Here is an 18,426-nt window from a genome sequence, read left to right as displayed (position 1 = left end):
AGAAATGGACAAGTTTAAGCTAGCTAAATTAAAAGAAAGCTATCTCCCCACCATCACCACCTCACCCTGATCTTTATTTAAGTTGCTGTCTATATTTATTATTTTTTGGTTGATCAAAGTCATAATTAGAGCTCTAACAAGTGAATAATTTCTAAATGCTCTTTTTATAAGATTGTATAAAATAAAGCGATGTTACTTAGTGACAAAATAATCTCCCTACACTAAAAGCTGCATAAACATTGTTTTAAAACAAAACATTTACTTTGCCAACTTCTGATTCAAAGAGCTAGAGGACAGAACTTCTCAGTGTTTGTAATGTGCATTACTGTTCTGTATGCTGGAAAGAAAACACAACCTAAATGGCTGACAGGCAGGACCAGGATGAGGAGATGACTCCATGTTATTGCTCGCATTGCCACTGACTGATCAGTCTTTGAGCCTTGGTCCCAGTTTTAAAAACTACATTAAGAGAGGTGTGCTTTACCTACCACCCCTCTTAACATCACATCGCTCCATGAACACCAGTGGAATATTCTCATCCTGTTTATAGGCCAACTTTATCTGTTCTAGCCTTAAATCATCGGTAAAATTTCATAAGCTACTTTAAGTAAAGGTAAGTCTCTTGTAAAATTCCCAGTACACTACCTATACCTAATACTCTACCTATACGCTACAGATACAAGTATAGTTTCCTGATACTATTTTTCTTTACTGTCCTGCCCACCTCCTGCAGTTTTTTGCATCTCATTTCATAGTAGATGCATAGGCAGGATGCACATATATTTCCCAATCAGTCTCTGATTGCCAAACATTATTTGATTTGCATATAGATGGGGTTCTTCTTTTGTCAAAAAAGGTAAGTGACATTGAGGTCTCTCCCATAGGAAATGATTCCTGCACTTTCCTAGCTCCTCAAAAACCTCAACAGTATTAGTGTTTTCAGTGGTGCAACTTGACTGAACTTCAGGTCGAAAAAGCTGTTGAAGTACAGTTGCACAGCATCTTCCCCATTGCAGACAATGCCCGAGGGCAGCCAGACAGATTTAAAGTAGGACTACAGAGCTTCAAAGGGAAGCCTGCCAAGCAGAGAGAAGACAGGAACTAGTCCATTTGACAAATGAACTGAAACAGCAGGAGAGGAGTAAGGAGGGACAAAGGTAAGGTATATATTAAGAGGAGTATATATTTCAGGAAATAAACGTGGGGCAGAAAATGAATTAATAAAACACAAAACTAAACCAAATCTATGAGCAACTAGAGGGGAAAAAATCAAACCCTAAATCAGCATCTCTTAACAGAGGAACTATTGCCTGTGAATCTTATTCAAAGCCTGGGAAGGACATAGCTAACAAGAACTATATCAATAAAGTACACAAATAAATGTAGTGAAAGCAAGTTTTGAAATGGCTTTGAAAACATGCTTCATTTGTAGAAGTTTTCTCAAGACAAAAGAACTTCAGTAATTTCTTCCACTCCAGGCAGCTCTTCTTCATCTCAGTTGCTTTTCTATGCCTTTTTCTGTTCTCTTCTCCTCCTTTTCTAAAAATTCAGAAGGGTTAAGCATCAGACAAAACCTATAATCTTTTTTTCTCCTTGTGGGAGGTGATACAGTGGAGATTTTCAGAAGGCTTTTTTCCTTCTAAGAATGTATAGTTTGGAAGCCCTGCTGCTGGGGACAAAACCAAACCTCGTTTTCCCTTCTGGAGGGCTGACAGTGACAGCTAGATGAAGCATCCTACCCAGCAAGAGGCCATGTTTTACAGGGGGTGGGACAAGCCCATGAAGATCTTATCTTTCCTAATTCGGATTCCCAACCTTCCTAGGAGGCATTATACCTTCAGCGAGGAGTTTAGCATTTCAAGCTCTGCAGATGAGGCCGACATCGTTGTGTTGGTTGTCCAAAGACTGAAGCAGAATTGGTAAAGGGAGAAGCTGAGTGAAGTGAGTCCAGTGTAGCTGCCCGACTCTTGCAGATAAGGCCCCAGACTAATCACATCTATATCAAGCTGTCTCCAGCAGTGCTGGTCTGTGTCTCAACATACACAGTGAAGAAGCCGAGCATCAGTCCCATACCTCATCTCTGTAACTTGATATCTAAGGCCTTTCTATCCACAAATCGGGGCCCTACTGTATGCTCAATAGCTACATTACTGCCCATGCCTTAATCTGAGGCATTGATACCTGGAAAACTAATAAGAAGCATCTGGGCAAAGATAAGTAAACATCCAGAAGGAACAAAACCTGAAATCTTATTTTAGGCTGGGAAATTCCCTTCCAGCCACAGGCAGGTCTCCTCCTTTCTCTCATCGTGCTCAGTGCATTCCAACTTGTTTTCCCATGGAAGATTCCCCTCAAAGCAGTCTGCTCTCCTTGCTCTGTCCTGGACATGCTTAACACACATACCTTTGCTTGAAGCTGAAGTGCCAGGAGTAATTATAATGACGTGCACTGCCCAGTCACATTATTGGTGGAATCATGAAGCTAATGATATAAAATCTGTAGTTAGAGCAGAGACACTTTGTCAATAGCACCATTTGGGTGCACACTCATTCTCTCTTGAATGCTTCATCATTAAGTGAGTGCACTCAAGCCTACAAACCAGGAGCTATTCTGCAAATGTTAAGAGTCACAAGGAATCTGAGGAGGCAAACTCTTCTGCCTCCTTTGCCAGTATCACCATAAGGGCTAAGAACTGGAAGCAGAAATCACATACAAAAATCTGTGTTCAACTGGCCTTATCATCCTCAAAGTTGTAGAAAGGAAGTAACAACGAAGAGATATGAGCATGCTCAAACAGATATGAGTATGCTTCTGTTATTGAATTTCCTCATAACTCTAATTAGGCCTGGAAATCCTAAAAAAGGAGACAGTAGCACTATCATTTGGCTACTTTTCTGATTGTCATTGTGCTGCTAATCTTCAGCAAGCTGAGGTTGTTCTCTATTCTCCAAATACTCCCATTACCTGCTTTTCCATATCAGGTGTAATGCTTACCTGGATTTTTCCTTACAGCCAAATTGTTCTGAGAGAGGCAGTCCCAACTCTGCCTTCCCTGCAAATCATTCACTTTTGACTCTATATCAGTTTCCTTTGACAGGATCAAGTCTGTGTTCACAGCACCTCCCAATTCCCATGACTGCTGCAGGCTCCATGGTTTGGTTGTCCATTGCTAGAGACTGGCATTAAGCAGGGGAGTAAGACACAAACCCTTTCTCATGAATGAACCATCACGCCCCAGGACAGAGCCCTGTCTGCTCCCTGTTATCCATCTGGCCACTGCTTGGATGAAATCTGAGATGAAAGAAAAAAATTATCATACTCCCAACTCTCACCACATCTCCAATTCTCTTTGTTGTTACACAGAAAAACTTGGTGAGAATTCCCTCTCCTGTCACTTGTTTGCAACCCTTTTACATGTTTTATTTGCAATCCTGCCCTTATTTCTTGTTTTGTTTTTACTATCTACTTTTATTACAGTTTTGTAGCATCTAGATGCCTGCTGTGATATGCTCTAGTTTTACTCCTGCCTTTTCCTCTGGGGAAGAGGGGGAGAGAAAGATGAAAAGGTAAAATTAATTTGTTTCTCTGATAAGGCAGTTAAGAAGCATGTTGGCCCCTCTGAGTATTTCAATAGCTTATCCGCTTTTCTAATATTTCTGAGAGGGGAATGAAAACCAAATGTTCAAAACTGCCAGCAGATCCACATCCTCTTCTTTGAAAACTGAAAACTGACACTCATTATAATGGTTCACACAGTCAAGTTAAGTTGCTGATCTAATCAGTTTACATTTGGAGAAGCGTGGAATAAACCTGTACAATGGCTGGGACACTAAACCAATTTCTCCCTGGCCTAGCACATTTAAAGTATGTTTATCAGCTGCACGACATTCCCCAAAAAAAAAGAAAAAAAAAAAAGAAGAAAAGCTGGCTGCAAAAAGTGTTTTGAATCTTACCCTCCTATTTCTCTTCCCACATACAAAAGGAAGAAGCCTTTAATTTACAAAGGATTTTGGGTTTTGTTTTTTTTTCCTGGTCTGGGCACACCCTCTTGAAATAAGGCAAACATAAGCACTTGGGTATCATTAGTCAGTGATTAAATACATCATGAGACAGAAAACTGGCAAAGAAAGTAAGGCTGGTTTGTTCGTGTTGGTCTTACTGTTGGCTCTTTGTGCACACTCTGAGTGGCAGGCCTCTGTAAACTGAGCTCAACACTTGGGGGGTCCTTCTTCAACTCTACTGGGGGTCTGTCCCCTCTGGCTACTCCATCAAATTTCAGAGATCTGCTTGGCGAAGGAGTAAATATTACTGTTGTACACTCTTTATCCTTCTCTTCTGTGCCGTTGACATTTTCTCCATTCACGCTGACTTTTCCATCTACCTGCAGAACACAGTTAAATAAATATGCTGAGGCAATTAGCATTCAAAGGATTTTAGGAAATTAGGACTTCAACATGATATTACAATCATTAACACAGTCTGTGTTATCAGTGAAGGATGGAGCTAAGCACACATTTCATTCAATGGGCCAAAACAGAAGAAGACCCTATGACCTTAGGGTGGTCATAAACAAAATACAGGAACAAGGTAATAATTTTTCTGGATTTCCTGGTTTTCCACATTCCATTCTCCCAGAAACACACAGACACCCTTTGTGTGTACAGATCAAAGGATTTTTTTCAAAAATCAGAAGTTTTATGTTAAATTTAGACAAAACTGCTGGGTTTTCCATTGTTTCACACAAGCAGGTTATGCTGACGAACTGTTTCTGTACCCCAATGACCTCACCACAGTATTAGTAGACCACACTTTCTGAAGCACTGTCGTATGAAATTTGAAGGGTCAGGAGAAGCAAAATACATCCACTTGTTTCTTTATTGTGCACAATAGGGAATCAAAGCACCAACAAATAAAACTGGGCATTCCACCCTCTCCATGAGGTGATAAAATAAATTGACTTTAGACAACCTCCTTGAAAAGGAGGGCACAGAGAGTTTAACTACCTTTTTTCTCAGGGTCAAGCTAGCTCCTTGGTGGCCATATATTCTCACTAAGGAACACTTAAGCAAGGAATGCAAAATACGCTTTGTCTTTTTCCTCTGCACTAAGGCAGTTTCTTCTCGAACTTTAATACTTTGTAATTCCCGAATGGAGGTGGCACGTAAAGACTTCCTTCAGTTTGGAGGGCTGTATACAGGAAAAAAGTCTTGCTAAAAGAACTCGCTGGCCATTCAGCATAAGAGGACCCAGATGGAGAGAGACCAGGAGAGGACGAGGTATCAGTACCACCATACTGTTCCTGCCTAGCTACAGCACAGACGTTTATAGGCTTGCGAGGAGGGCTTTGTTACTCTGTGCACAGCGATCCTTCCCTACTTATTGAGTAAACAGCTTGGATACCTCAAGAGTGACACTTCAGCTGGGTATATACCATCAGTACCAAGCTGAGGGCACGCTCCTCTCACTGACTTCATGTACACGTGCATCCAGAGGCCTGTTCTCGATGAGCATGATTAACTAAGGGGCCATCTCCATGTTGATGGGCATCCTCAGCTCTGCCAGACGTGGGGGAGGTGAAGGCAGTAGCATCTTGTGCAATCAGTCCCACAAGCTGTTTTGCCCCTTCTGACTGCTTTTCAGATGAAAAGGTTCCCTCCCTTTCCTCACTGCTATCATTCACTTAACACAGTACCTCTCTGCGGGTTTATTTCCAAACACAAGAGTGAGCAGACACTGAGCTCCAAGTCTTCTGGCACTGTGTGTTAGACTATCTACTAGAAAGGCAGGTTATGAAAGATCACAGAAATAAAAAAGCCAGGAAAACACTGGCAGGCCACACCATCCATTTCAGTGTCTCTGTTTAGACTAAGACATTTCTTTATTTATATTAAGGAGGAAAACCAAATGTTTGAATGATCAGGACAGATGCCCTGGCTGCAGAGTTAAACAAACATACTCCTTTCCCTCTGATCTGGAGGAAGTCAACACATTGTCACCAGAGCCAAGAATCATTGACAGACTGGTGTTTCAAGGGAAAATAATGCTGCAGCTATATGTGCTAGGGAGAAATTCCTACTGAGACAAATCACATTCTTCCACATCATGTGAACAAGATCCAGACAGATTTTAGTGGTGGCTGGTGAGGGGTAGAAGTATCAATGGATTAGTTTCTCCCCACTTATGTGAATTATATATGCAATAACATGACAGTGATACACATACATATCTTGGTATTCTGAAGAAAAAAGTGTCAGGGATCAGAAAAAAACCAAAGATCCAAGATTTACTGATGTCTAAAAGGTAAACTCTAGGGGCATACCAACTGAGGTACAGGAGAAACAGGAATTACCAGTTTCACATTTCAACTAGGAAACATGGTGGGGGTGGGGTGTGGTTTCCACAAGAGGTGGGACAGACTTCAATAAATTATACATCTCAACACATTTTTTTTGCTATGTATAAAAACCTGATTTTTTAAAAGCTTATTTTTTAAAAAGTAAACAACCTGAATATATATGGTAGCAATGCTACTGGGCTTCAGGGACCCTTGAATACCACTAGCAAAGTATCAGCAATGGCAGACACAAGGGAACTCAAATTCTGCAGGCTGGGGGCACCCATCCCAATATGCTGCTCATAACATGGCTACCCAATGAGACTTGGGTAAACTCTAATCTTGGTACAAGCACTGTGAGCAGCAGATGTTTTCAAACATGACTTATTGTCTGTTCTAACACATCCTAGTTCTTTGCTTTCTCCATCACTGGTTCAGTATCTTAAGCCAATTCTCCACAACCACCTAGTCCAAAGATATGCTCCTCACATTCCATATCCTGGCTTCAGTTTCTTCTCCTATCCTCTTCTCCCACAAATCTCATAGCTGGCTTCCCATTCCCAGAAACCCTGGTTTCATTCAAGTTCTCACTTCTTTTATTCCCATAATTTTGGCACAGTTCTTGCAATCCAGTGCAGCCACTCCATCAGTCTCCAGTTACTTTGCTGTCCCAGTATCAATCTGTTTCCCTAAACCTGCATGGAAAACCTAAATCCTCTCTTTACACCAATGAAGCAGCTCTCCCCATTCATCCCTGGTGAGAAGCACGTTTAAGACAGAGTATCTCTGGGAAGCTGGCTCTTGACTATACAGGAGTAGGGACACTTTGCACTGAATACAGGCATATTTCAGTGTTCCCAAGGCTTATGACTTGGCTGAATGGGACACGCTTGTATGGGTACGGCAAAAATCAGATCGCTGATGCAAAAGTCAGTTCCGATCTTGCTTCAAAAGTCAGTGCCTCCACACTCCCTGCCCCTTACATATTGTTTAGAAACAGAAAACTTGACCATATGCTCTCTTACAAACTCTGAGAAAATGGCTTGCTTTTTTCTTAAAGTCCCCCTTTCCCCAACCCAATTAAGCCTGAGGAAGCATGACCAGTGCAGTCTAAACAGGTCAAGTTTCCAAGCAGACTGGTAACCAAGAAGAGATCACTGAATCTGGCAGCACAGATCACGAAGCTGAGTTTTGTAACATCGGAGTGCTGCAACTATTTTCTATTTAATTATACTAAACATTCATATGTTCAGATGATTTAATTAGGATCTCTGCCTCCTGATTGACTTGGGGGAGTGTGATGTATCCTACCTTAAAATTCTTTAAAACTTCCTGTGTATTTTTGGGTTGTGAGTAAGGCTTGGGTGTCAGCATAGGCACAGCCTTGGTGGTGCTTTTGGTGGGAGATGTGCGTCCTGCCGAACCACTGGGCTCTAGTTCAGTGGTGGGAACAATGGTTGCTTCAATGGTGGCAGTGAATTTTGGAGCAGGAAGTGACTGTTGCCTTAAATATCTCAGAGGATTTGGGTCTTTCAGTGGGGAATTTGGCTCCACTGAATGGCTTCTTTCCAGAATTTTTGGCATCTGCAAACGCTCAAGGACAGCTTCACTGATAGTGAATCTTTCAATGTACTGCTGGAGGATGCTCTCAGCCTCCTCCTGTGTCTTTGCATTCTTGTATGCCTCATGAAGCTCCCGCTCTCTTCTCTCTCTGCAAGGGAGACAACACAAGAGAAATCATTGCATTAAAATAAATATTGAAAATCACACCAATTTCCTCTGCTCCAACAACATCCTTCCCTCCCTCCCTCAGGTCTGCAGGTATAGCTGCCCACAGTTACCCATGGAGCACATGGCATTTTGAGACATACCACTACACCTCAATAAAACAACATACTTCTCTTCCACAATTTCTCGGTAGGTTTTGATGCTTTTTCTGCGCTCATTCGTTCCATCTCCAGACAACAATCTTTCCATTTTCTTTCTCTCAGCTTCCTTTTTTATCAGATCCTGTGAAGCACTCCTTCGACGACTCTTCCACCGAGCCAGGTCCTGTGAGAAGGTAGGCACCTGAATGCAGAGCTGCAAATAGCTAAAAACTGGTCCCAGACAAAAATGAACCCAACCAACCACTTTGCAATGCTTGGTCTTGCTGTGGACCAGGCTCCTACCACCTGCAGGCACCAATGTTTATTTTAATGAGAAAAGGAGACTATATCATAAAATGAAAATGTTGCATGACTGATTTTTCTCCTAATAGCAGGATGCAGTAAGGATTTCATAGCTTTCCTGATTTACTTTATTTTTGGAAGGAAATTTGGCCTAAAATGACAAGTCAGGGCACTCATTTTCACTTGTGCAAACATTAGGGACAAAAGTCAATACCCCAAGAATGTTAAGTAGAAAAATCATGCTTGATGAAGAATTTTAATAATCAGATATGGGAGTCAGGGGTCATTGGAAGAATGGATGTTGTTTCACCATGAGCTACAATGGCACTAATAGTCTGCCTTAGAGAGCTAATAGTTCCATACTTTGTCCATGATAACAGTCAACTACATGCAAGCATGGTTGACCCATGATGAGGTTTTTTGATAGAAAAATCCAGTGCAGCATCCAAATTTAAATCCTTCCTCATGGGCACTCTGCAGTATTTTGGATCCAGATGTGAGCAGAACAGGTTAGGGACTCAGGTGACTCACACCTCCCTGGTGTGAGAGATGACAGCACAAAAAGCCTATGGTTTGTATCCAGCTATAGAGAGAGGTCCTTGTTGAAGAAACAATCTTACGCTTTTTGGAATCTGCCTGCCTGAAATTGTGCAGTAGATCAACTGAGTCTGGCCAGGCTGAAAAACTAGTTGGACACTAAACCAGAGATTCATGGCAAATACCTGTTATGGGCCCCTATGTCTTGCATCCTGCTTCGGTTATGAATTCACAAATTCTGGAGGGTATAGGAGCAAGATCTTTTTCACAGTAAAAGTATTACAGTAGTAAAGAAGTCTCCTAAGCTGTAAAATTATTTTGCAGTCAACTACTAAAGGAACAAAGTTTTATGTGTAAAATATAACCACTGCAGCACTTCTGCAACGAAAAATAACTTTGTAGGAAACTGTAAGGGCACGCTGTCATTAACATTAACAGCATCAGGAGATTACTATACAGATTATATTTCATACACTCTAATAAATTCTGGTTTTAATAAAACCCAGATATTCAGTATACATACTCAATTCAAAGGCTATTTAATTACATGTTTTTCCAAATACTTTAATTGCATTTTTATTACTAAACAGCAGAAGGTACTGCAAGCATAACTTATTTTATTAAAACCAGGAACAAACCTTGTCACTATTAATTTATATTAAAACCACAAATTATTGATGTTACACTTAAGGGAATGCTCATTAAAATATTTCTTCACATGACCCATATATCAGTGTATAATCCTCTTCGTGTAACATAGGCCTTTCATTTTCCTCAGTTACTAATTATTCTCATTGAAGTACCAAAGCATTTCTTTATTCAGCTACCCCCACTATTGCCTATTGTTTGAAAATTAGTTTTTCATTAGGAAATTTTGTAACATAAGCCTTTCTCCTTTTTCTGTAATTAAAATCCAGACATGTTTACCTTTTCCACTTCTGACGCTTTAGAATAACAATAATTTTAAAAAGCCATGAAACTGTTAATTGTTGGCAAATTTACAGCACAGGCACATAAAAATATCAGACCGTGAAAGAGCTGTTGTCTCTATAAAGCCCTCAATATGTCAAGGACACTCCAATAAAGGCATTTTCACCAGCTCTTCAGAACTTTTAGTTCAGTGTAGAAGGTGCTGAGGGTCTGGAATACTTAGACCCTTTACCTCAGAGGATTTTCAATTCAACAGCAAGTTCTCAAACTTCTTGAATGCCTTTGGACTCATTCTTATCTCTGCTGGGAAACCACGGCTTCCCACACAGAGAGACCTTTCAGCTGAAGTCCTTAGTTGTTCTACTACAAAAAGTTACTTCTTAGCTGTACATAGTTTTTTTTGTTTGGTTTAGGTTGGGTTTTTTTCCTTGAATTTTCTACCCAAAACCTCTCTGAGGTGTTTCACAGTAGCTGTCCTTGTAATGGGAAACTGCCATACTTGAAGTGATGTGTTTTGTTGTGGTTTTTTTTGTAATAAAAAAAAGTTTAAAATCTCTCATTTAAAATCTGTATTTAGGAATGAACAGAACTGAAACTAAAACTCCAGATATTAACCTACCCGCATATGATGATTTTTTGTCCTTGCCAATTTAACAAATGCCAGGACAGCTTAAAGAAATGCACCAAGGGAAGAGGGTTTGGAAAGCCCCCAGGCAGGGTGTAGCTAACTAGAAGGGTAATTGTTTGCTTGGACAAGTTGGAAAACATTAGCATTTCCTGTATCTATGCAAATTTATTAAAGACAAGTCCAACCTAGTTATTCAGTGGCTTATTTAGTCCTGTATTTTGTCACTTTAAACATTTACTAACGAGAAAAGTTAGAGAAGGCAGCAGTTAGAAGTTGTTCTGCTTTCATTTTTACCTAATCCAAGTTTAATTACCTTTTTTTTAAGGTAAGGAAAATACCTGGTGCACAGGCAGAGGCACCAAAAGATGTTGTATTCCATAATTTACATCAAATTATGAATGCATATGCTTTTAGCAACAATCCGCTGAGGAAAAAAAAAAGCACTGCTGATTATATTAAGCCCTAGACAGCAACTGTAGACTTAGCAAGTTGACCCAGTGCCTGCCAGCATTGCCATGATGTATACTCACATCTTGCCATCTGGTCTCGTCCTCTTTCAGCTGGTTGTGTATGTTCTGCAGTTTCTCATGGCGAGCTTTGCTATGAGGCTGAGTCACAGCTTCTTCTTCACATCTCATGTCAAACATGCTCATGCTCCTAAACAAGGAAAACAACAAGAAGTGTAGTGCTATTTGGAGGTTCATATTCCTTCAGACTGTAAGAGCTCAAGCCACATGAAGGTGCTACAGCAGAATCAGCCACGTGCACTGTTACGAAGCTCCCAAAAGCAGCAGTCCCATAGAAAGACCCATTAGCATCCTCATGGCCCCCACATAGTACTTCAGATATTATAATCTTCAACTTTCCCTTGATTTTGTTAGTTGACTGCAACTTTGTCTCTCACTAAGTGTTACTAACTTTACACTTCCACCAATAGCTCTTATTAAAAACATTCTATCATTCAGAACATTTTACTTCCTGAAGATCTGTGCCCAGTGAGTTTTCAAGACCCCTCCAATTAACAACACAGATAGAACTTTCCACTTCAGTGTAAAACAAGAGAGGCTTGAGAAGTGTGTCAGGGGGAGCATGGCTGGCTAAATGCTATTGCTGCAAAACCAGGGAGAGCCTGCCCAGAGAAGTACACACAATTCAAACTGCATGGTACTTTCTCTCCTCCCTGCCTCAAAGACATCCAGTGCTATCAGCACCAACTCATTAGTACAGCTAACCTAACAAGGAAAAGCTGACGTTCAGGATAAACAAGTTTCTTTCTATTTCTGTCCCTGACCTTTAGAGAACTAAAGGAAAATAAAAAGGTTATGGTTTGGTATTATATATCCCTTTGTGTTATATAAAGATCTTCACACAAAGATAATGTGCTTAATACTACCAATTATTAATAAAACATGACCTCAGTTGTGCCATTCAAAGCAAAAAAAAAATTTTAAAAAAGCCATGCAGTTCCACATGAAGTGATTTCACAGCAGTCCTCAAATGATCACCTGTAGCTTTAAGTGAACCAATGAGCCAACCAGCAGGAGAAGTACCCAACAAAGATAAAATTGTAGGTGACTGTCCACAGTTATCAAAGTGAATAGACATGGAAAGCTGTGCATATATTTACTGAGTCAACATTTGTATTCAGGCAAGCAAAGATGGGAATGCCACTCTCAAGGGAAAACTTGAAAGGTCTGGACAGTGGATGGAAAAGGACATGCACAGATCTCATCCTATTTGGGAGGTATTTACTAAGAAAAGAAGAACAGAATAAACATCCTATTGCCTTTAAGCATGAACAGTGACGTTAATGCATTACTGTGCTTCACCCTTTAAACAGTGCTGAGGAGTGCACTAATTTGGGTTTTTTCTGTGGGTAGTTGAAGGATTGCATTGTTCAGGATTGGATTGAACCACTCCTAAATAACAGAATCTAAACAGATGGGTAGCTTTGTTGTTTTTAAAACTAAAGGCACACCTACTAAGAACATTCAAATATCAGTCATATTTTAGAGGTATTCATATTTGGTGAGGTAGGTTGGGAGATGCGTAACTTGCAATAACGTCACCCTTATAGGTTTTATTCCAGCTTTTGAAACTCACACTAAGAAAAGCCTTTTGTGTTCAGTATTTGCCACCTTGTGCCTACTGGGTCAAAATGGTTGCGTAGCTCCTTTCCCGTACCTTTTCCTTGTGTCAGAGAATTTTTCATTCACGTGCAGTAGAAGAAAATATAAGACCTTAAATGGTGGCAACTGGTGCCAGTAGAGTGCATGAGTACTCACCCTCTGCCATTTGGGATGAAAGAATAAAAATTTTTTTTACCAGGAGTCCCCAGATGTCCTAATGAAAGGCATTAGTACATTCCCTGAATTTATTCAGGTCTCACAGGGTGCACAGAGACAGTGAAAGGTTTTATGGCTATTAACAATGCAATAAAAAAGGTACTTTGGAAAAGGCTTCAACCTTGGCCAGGACTCAAAACATACATTACAGCCCCACATGTACTTCCTACTCCAGGTGTCACCTCCTGCTGCTGGGCCTTCATTGCCATGGACAAGCAACCAGGTTGGTTCAAACATCAACTCTGCACCAACACGTTATGCCTCAAGAGTATCTTCCCAAGAGAGCAATCTGAAGGAGTCACATCTCAAAGTACTGTGCTCTCCTTGGACCAACACACAGTAACGATTAAGAACAACCTACTTTCCTGAGTACATGGACAAGGCCAACTGAAATGTCTGCATCAACTTCTCTGCCTGACAAGTTCATCCTTAGAAAAGAATCAGAGTGGCCAAAACTCCAAGCTTCTGCCAAAAGACACTTTCACAATGAGTTCCATATAATTTCACCCTAGTTCTTTCTTGTATAAACTACAAATGACTCCAGACCATCAGTAACACCTGTATGAGCAGAACTAGATTTACTGCTTCCTTTAACAGTGAGCTGGACCAGCAGGCACACAGCATGCAAGTAGACAGGGAAGATGCAACTGCACCAAATTAGAGTTTATTAATTTTCTGCCATTAGCACAGCTCTGGAAATTGTATACAAACTCTGTCTAGAAGCAAGAGGCCTTTCTGCTGACCAGTGTATCAGACCTGACATTCTGACAATGATCTGGAAAAAAACACTATGCAGACCAACAGTGCATTTTCGAGAGCTAGATCTTTGGGATGTTGGGATTTTAAAGTTACACTGCTTTATTCTCATAAATTACAAGTTGTTCTTGTCAGTGATATCATGTAGCAATTCCTTTTATTTTTTTAATCAGGTCTGAACAAGTGTTGGATAGAAAAATTCTCAAAGAGTTCAGTATTTAGGCTATTTAATTTAAAAATGAGAAATAAGGTAAAAACCTTTTTATGAAAAAATGTTAAAAATGCTTATGTAAGGCATTTATTATGGCATTCTATTACCATTTTACAGTCATACTAAGACTTAAGAAACCCCAACAAAACATAAAAAGGGACAGAATAGCTAAAGAATCTGACTCTAGTAAACAAATACTCAAAAATCTCAGCTCACTATAAGCCTAAACTCACACTTAACTGACATGGTACCATCAGAATTCTCTCTCTTCAGGAGATGGCAATCGAGCCTGATGAGCAGCAACACACTAAGCATTGCCTCTTCTGGGCCCTGAGACAGACAAGGGCTGATGACAATATCTAGTGTCCCCCTCACCAGAAAGGGAACTTTCTCAGTCTAATAACGCAGTTCCTAGTTTTGCTGCTGGAATAAAGAACATCTAGTCTAAGACTGAATTCAAGTTGCAGTTTTCAATGCAGACTTGACAAACATTTTGGAAGCATTTTAAATGTCAATTCAATTTATTTCTCCTACTCAAGAGCCAAGTTTTATTAGATTCTTCATAAGTACTTTGTCTTCAGACAGAAAAACACAATCTTACATTTATAAGAAAAGACAGTTTAGGAAACCAGTTGCTCTGTAAACTGTGGCACATCTGGAAAGTATGACAATGGGGTTTGAACATTTATTGTTTTGCCCTTTAAAACAAAATCAGAATCAATGTGGAATAAGCAACATGATTATTAATCTTTGCTACTCTCCCATTATACCACCAACCCCATTGCAATGCCTTTGAAGGCATCTCCATGTATCTTCTCTCATGTTTGCATTTAATACAGACATGCAAAAATAAAAAAAAAATAATCATACAAGTTGGTTTTCTGAAATGGCAGGGAAGTCCCCATTGTTAAGTATAGCACTTCTGTGTTATTTTGCTCTTTTTCTCTCATCTCCTCATTTGATTGGACAGATTTCTGCTGCTTGAAAATTTTCAAATTTACTCTGTGATCAGAAGACACAGACTTTGCTCAGCATAAAGGTATTACAGAACTTGGACAAAGCATTCACTTCATGATTCTAAGTTTTATAATTAGAGAAAAGGGTGAAAAATTCATATGAGTCTCTGTATATACTCATTATAAAAACCCTATATACTCATCATAAAACCCCCTCAGTTCTTCATGCTGTTTCTATTTGGGGATTTAATCTGGGAGACAGAGAAGTCATGTGCATTTCTGTGAACAGAAGAAGGATATTACAGACATTATTATGTGGGTTTATTAGTTTATTATTTTTACTTGGGTAGTTCTCAACCATTTGTTTGCTTCTAAATGCCAGCACTTCGTAAAAATAGCTAATAATTTCACAGAACTTTCTAAATGACATTGCCTACTATTCTGTACTACAGTTTACATGTATATACACATAATTAAAATCTTTGAGTGTAATAAATGTCAGTTCTACTCCTTCTTTCAAAAGGAAAGCATCAAGGTGAAGTACTTAAAAAATAAAGCTTAGCACATTACTAAATTAAACCTAACCTATAAGGTATTCAATAAAAAGTTTTAAAAAGAGAATAAAGGATCAGCTAAATATGCATTTTTCTGGTAATAATGCTGAAGATCACAATAGATTTTAGTTTGCTTTGGGATTTCTTTTTTTCTTCCCCTTCCTGGTCATACTTCATTTTTTTCTTCAACACCCAGATTCAACCCAATTCCCTTTACTTTTAGCTGATTAGAGGCAACAGAAATTCAGAAGAAAACCAAGAGAAAATAAAAGAAAAAAAGAAGAAACAATACTTGAAGCCACAGTTGGACATTAGTATTATGCTTAGTTTTTATGGGCCTTTATAAAAAAATTATTTTTAACAGCAATGTAAGACATATCACATTCCATTTTTCAGGGCTTTCTGAAAAATTATTTGCCAAAACACTGCAAAATAATGAGGCATCAACTGCACTTTAAATTAGTAGAAAGATGGGAAAGCATGCAGTGTAAGTTGTTTAAAACAAAATCTTGTCAACACAAGACAACTTACTCTGCGTCATCAGACACAGCAGTTCTGGGGCCGAATCTACAAGACCAAATATAAAATTAGATTGTGGATAAACACATTAAGTAGTAATTGCAACTGGACCCATACAGTCTGTGTAATTATCACTTGCACTAGAAAATCTGACCAAAATCAAACCATGCTGTTTAGGGATTATTCATCAAAGACTTACCTGATCATCTGGAGGTCAAACTAAATAAGAACATCACCTATCCCTCCCGAAACCCATACTAAAGACCCCCATTACAAAAATCTGCTGAAGTTTACCTAAAATGTGTGTAGAAAATAGTTACTGAAAATAGGCAATGTATTAGCAGTTACAGTAAGTGCCATACATGTGATAAGTAGAGACAAAACTGTTACATTCCAGAGCAGCGCTCAGAAACACCATTACTGAAGCATGAAGGAGACAAATATTACAGTCAGAAAGTGAGTCACACAATTTCCTTTTTCTTTTAGTTGGTTGTTGGTTGTTTTTTCCCTCGGAGTAGGGAGGTGTCGCTGAAAAAAGTTACTGGTAATACAGAAGCCAGCATCATTCACTAAAGTGATGGTCTTGTTTAGAGATATGCAAACCACATATTTATATCTGAGACTTATCATAAAAGAACACCAAGTTCAAAAAGTCAACACCGCAACATTTCTAATCATGGAGGAATAGGATAAACATCTCTCAATGAGCAGAGTCCATTTAGCTTCTCCTATTCATAAATTCTTTTTGCAACTCAACATTTATACTGTAATCAAATATCCCTTTCACTCAGTTTTCAGTTAAATATTTTAAAAAATTCAGAAGACAATGTATTACATAACCATTCTATTTGTTTCTAAAATGTGTATTAGTGTCATACAGTGTTTTAGTCTGGACTGAAAACACACCAGGCAATGCAAAATCAGAATTCTGAAGTGTGCATACAGGGGCATACAAGCAGCGTGATTCACACCAGAAAGCTCACGTTTGCAGATGCTCATCCTTGGATGACACTGTTTCCATTTTGTTTTCCTCAGGAACCTCCTGAAGCTTAGACGTTTGACCAAGGTGGACTTCATTGTGGCCATTTTTGCCCACTTGGGCTGTACAAATAATCTCATCTTGTCCTGTAGGAGGGAGATTGTCTTTTTCCTGCCTTTGCTGCTGTTCTTGCGGCAGTTGTATTGCAGGTTTTTCCGAGCTATTAATGAAGGCTTGTGGACATTTTTCAGGCCTGAGTGAGCCAAAGGCAGTAGTGCAAAGGGATGTTTTAAGTAACATTTGAAAAATCACATACACATAATGAAAAGCGTAACTGTAAGTTAACAAAAAAAAAAAAAAAAAAAAGCCCTACAAACCCAAATAGCTGACAGGTGACAAGCTAGGTGAGGCAAGTGCAGAAATCATAATTTTAATAGAGTCAAATACTCATTCGTCTAAGTCAGAAAATAAACTGTCAGGGACACCGCAGAAGATTATAAAGTATTGAGTCCATATTACAGCTAAGATATTCCATTTAATGTCTTTTCAACACCAAACCACTGTTAAATTCTATGGTAGATGAGAGGTTTTTTCTCCTGGCTGAGCCATATGCTAGTTTTTCATCCAGGTGCATACATATTCTTCTACTCATGTACTCTGAAGAGGTTGATGAGCAAACACCTTTCCACTCTTGTTTGCATGTGGCTCAACCATCCAACGATAACTCTGTTCAAAGGCTTCAACTGTCAGCTTCCCCACACAGCCTCAAACATCTGAACAAAGGTGCTTAGAAAAACACTGAGTGTCATAAGGAGGGATCTTGGGATCTCAACATTTCCTGTTCAGAAATCTAACTGGAATCAGTAAAGCCACTGACAAGCATCTAACCTACTACATCCAGCATCTCTATTTCTAGCTGGAAACATTTGTAATGACTATCTCATATTTTACCATGAACCTCTGCAAATGTAGCACAAATGTAATTGCTATGTATACCTGCTTCTACACGCTGTTAGAATTTTGCATCTGATAGAGCTCTGCTCTGAGTCTCTACAGGGCTCTACTAAAAGAGCCAGAAACTCTGTATTGATTTCTTCTGAGCAGAAAGAATTGGCACAGAACCAAGGGCAAGCATGGAAAACCACTGTTGGACCACCAGCAAATCTTCCAGATCAAGAGATCCTGACAAACAACCCACAGGGCCAGCTACGAGTGACAGAGAAAAGTACAACTTTCTTACCTCGTGGTTTTCTTCTCAAGTTCTGTAGTTGTGCCCTGCTTATTCTGATGCTTTGAAAATGGCATGGGAAGGAATTGCTTAACATTGGGCCCAGGCTGTTTTAGAAAAGCTCCAATTCTTCTAGCCAACATGTCATCTCTTTGTGGGTCTGGAAATTTCATGTTGTTTTCTGTTCCATCACTCTGCAGCTGAGGGATTTCAAGCTGTTCTTGGCTCTCTTCTCGTGTTACAGTACTGCTCAGAGAGACAAGTGACACTTTCCATGA

At 39.5% G+C, this 18,426-nt stretch overlaps 1 protein-coding gene across 1 annotated transcript in view; it reads right to left on the bottom strand.

Annotated features, from left to right (window-relative positions):
• Positions 1-18,426, bottom strand: part of LIMCH1 (LIM and calponin homology domains 1) — a 183,585-nt gene that overhangs the window by 31,791 nt on the left and 133,368 nt on the right. The window contains exons 14-20 of the mRNA XM_050337872.1: positions 18,161-18,394; positions 16,925-17,173; positions 15,954-15,989; positions 11,131-11,257; positions 8,232-8,386; positions 7,646-8,045; positions 4,160-4,381 (exon numbers count right to left, since the gene is read on the bottom strand). Of these exons, the coding sequence (XP_050193829.1) occupies positions 4,160-4,381; positions 7,646-8,045; positions 8,232-8,386; positions 11,131-11,257; positions 15,954-15,989; positions 16,925-17,173; positions 18,161-18,394 (1,423 nt within the window). The remainder of the gene's footprint in view (positions 1-4,159; positions 4,382-7,645; positions 8,046-8,231; positions 8,387-11,130; positions 11,258-15,953; positions 15,990-16,924; positions 17,174-18,160; positions 18,395-18,426) is intronic.

The sequence above is a fragment of the Myiozetetes cayanensis genome, unplaced genomic scaffold, assembly GCF_022539395.1.
Source record: "Myiozetetes cayanensis isolate MyiCay16 unplaced genomic scaffold, myiCay2020 scf7, whole genome shotgun sequence".
Taxonomy (NCBI): Eukaryota; Metazoa; Chordata; class Aves; order Passeriformes; family Tyrannidae; genus Myiozetetes; species Myiozetetes cayanensis.
Note: the sequence above shows the minus strand (reverse complement) of the source record. Positions and strands in the feature narration are given on the sequence as shown.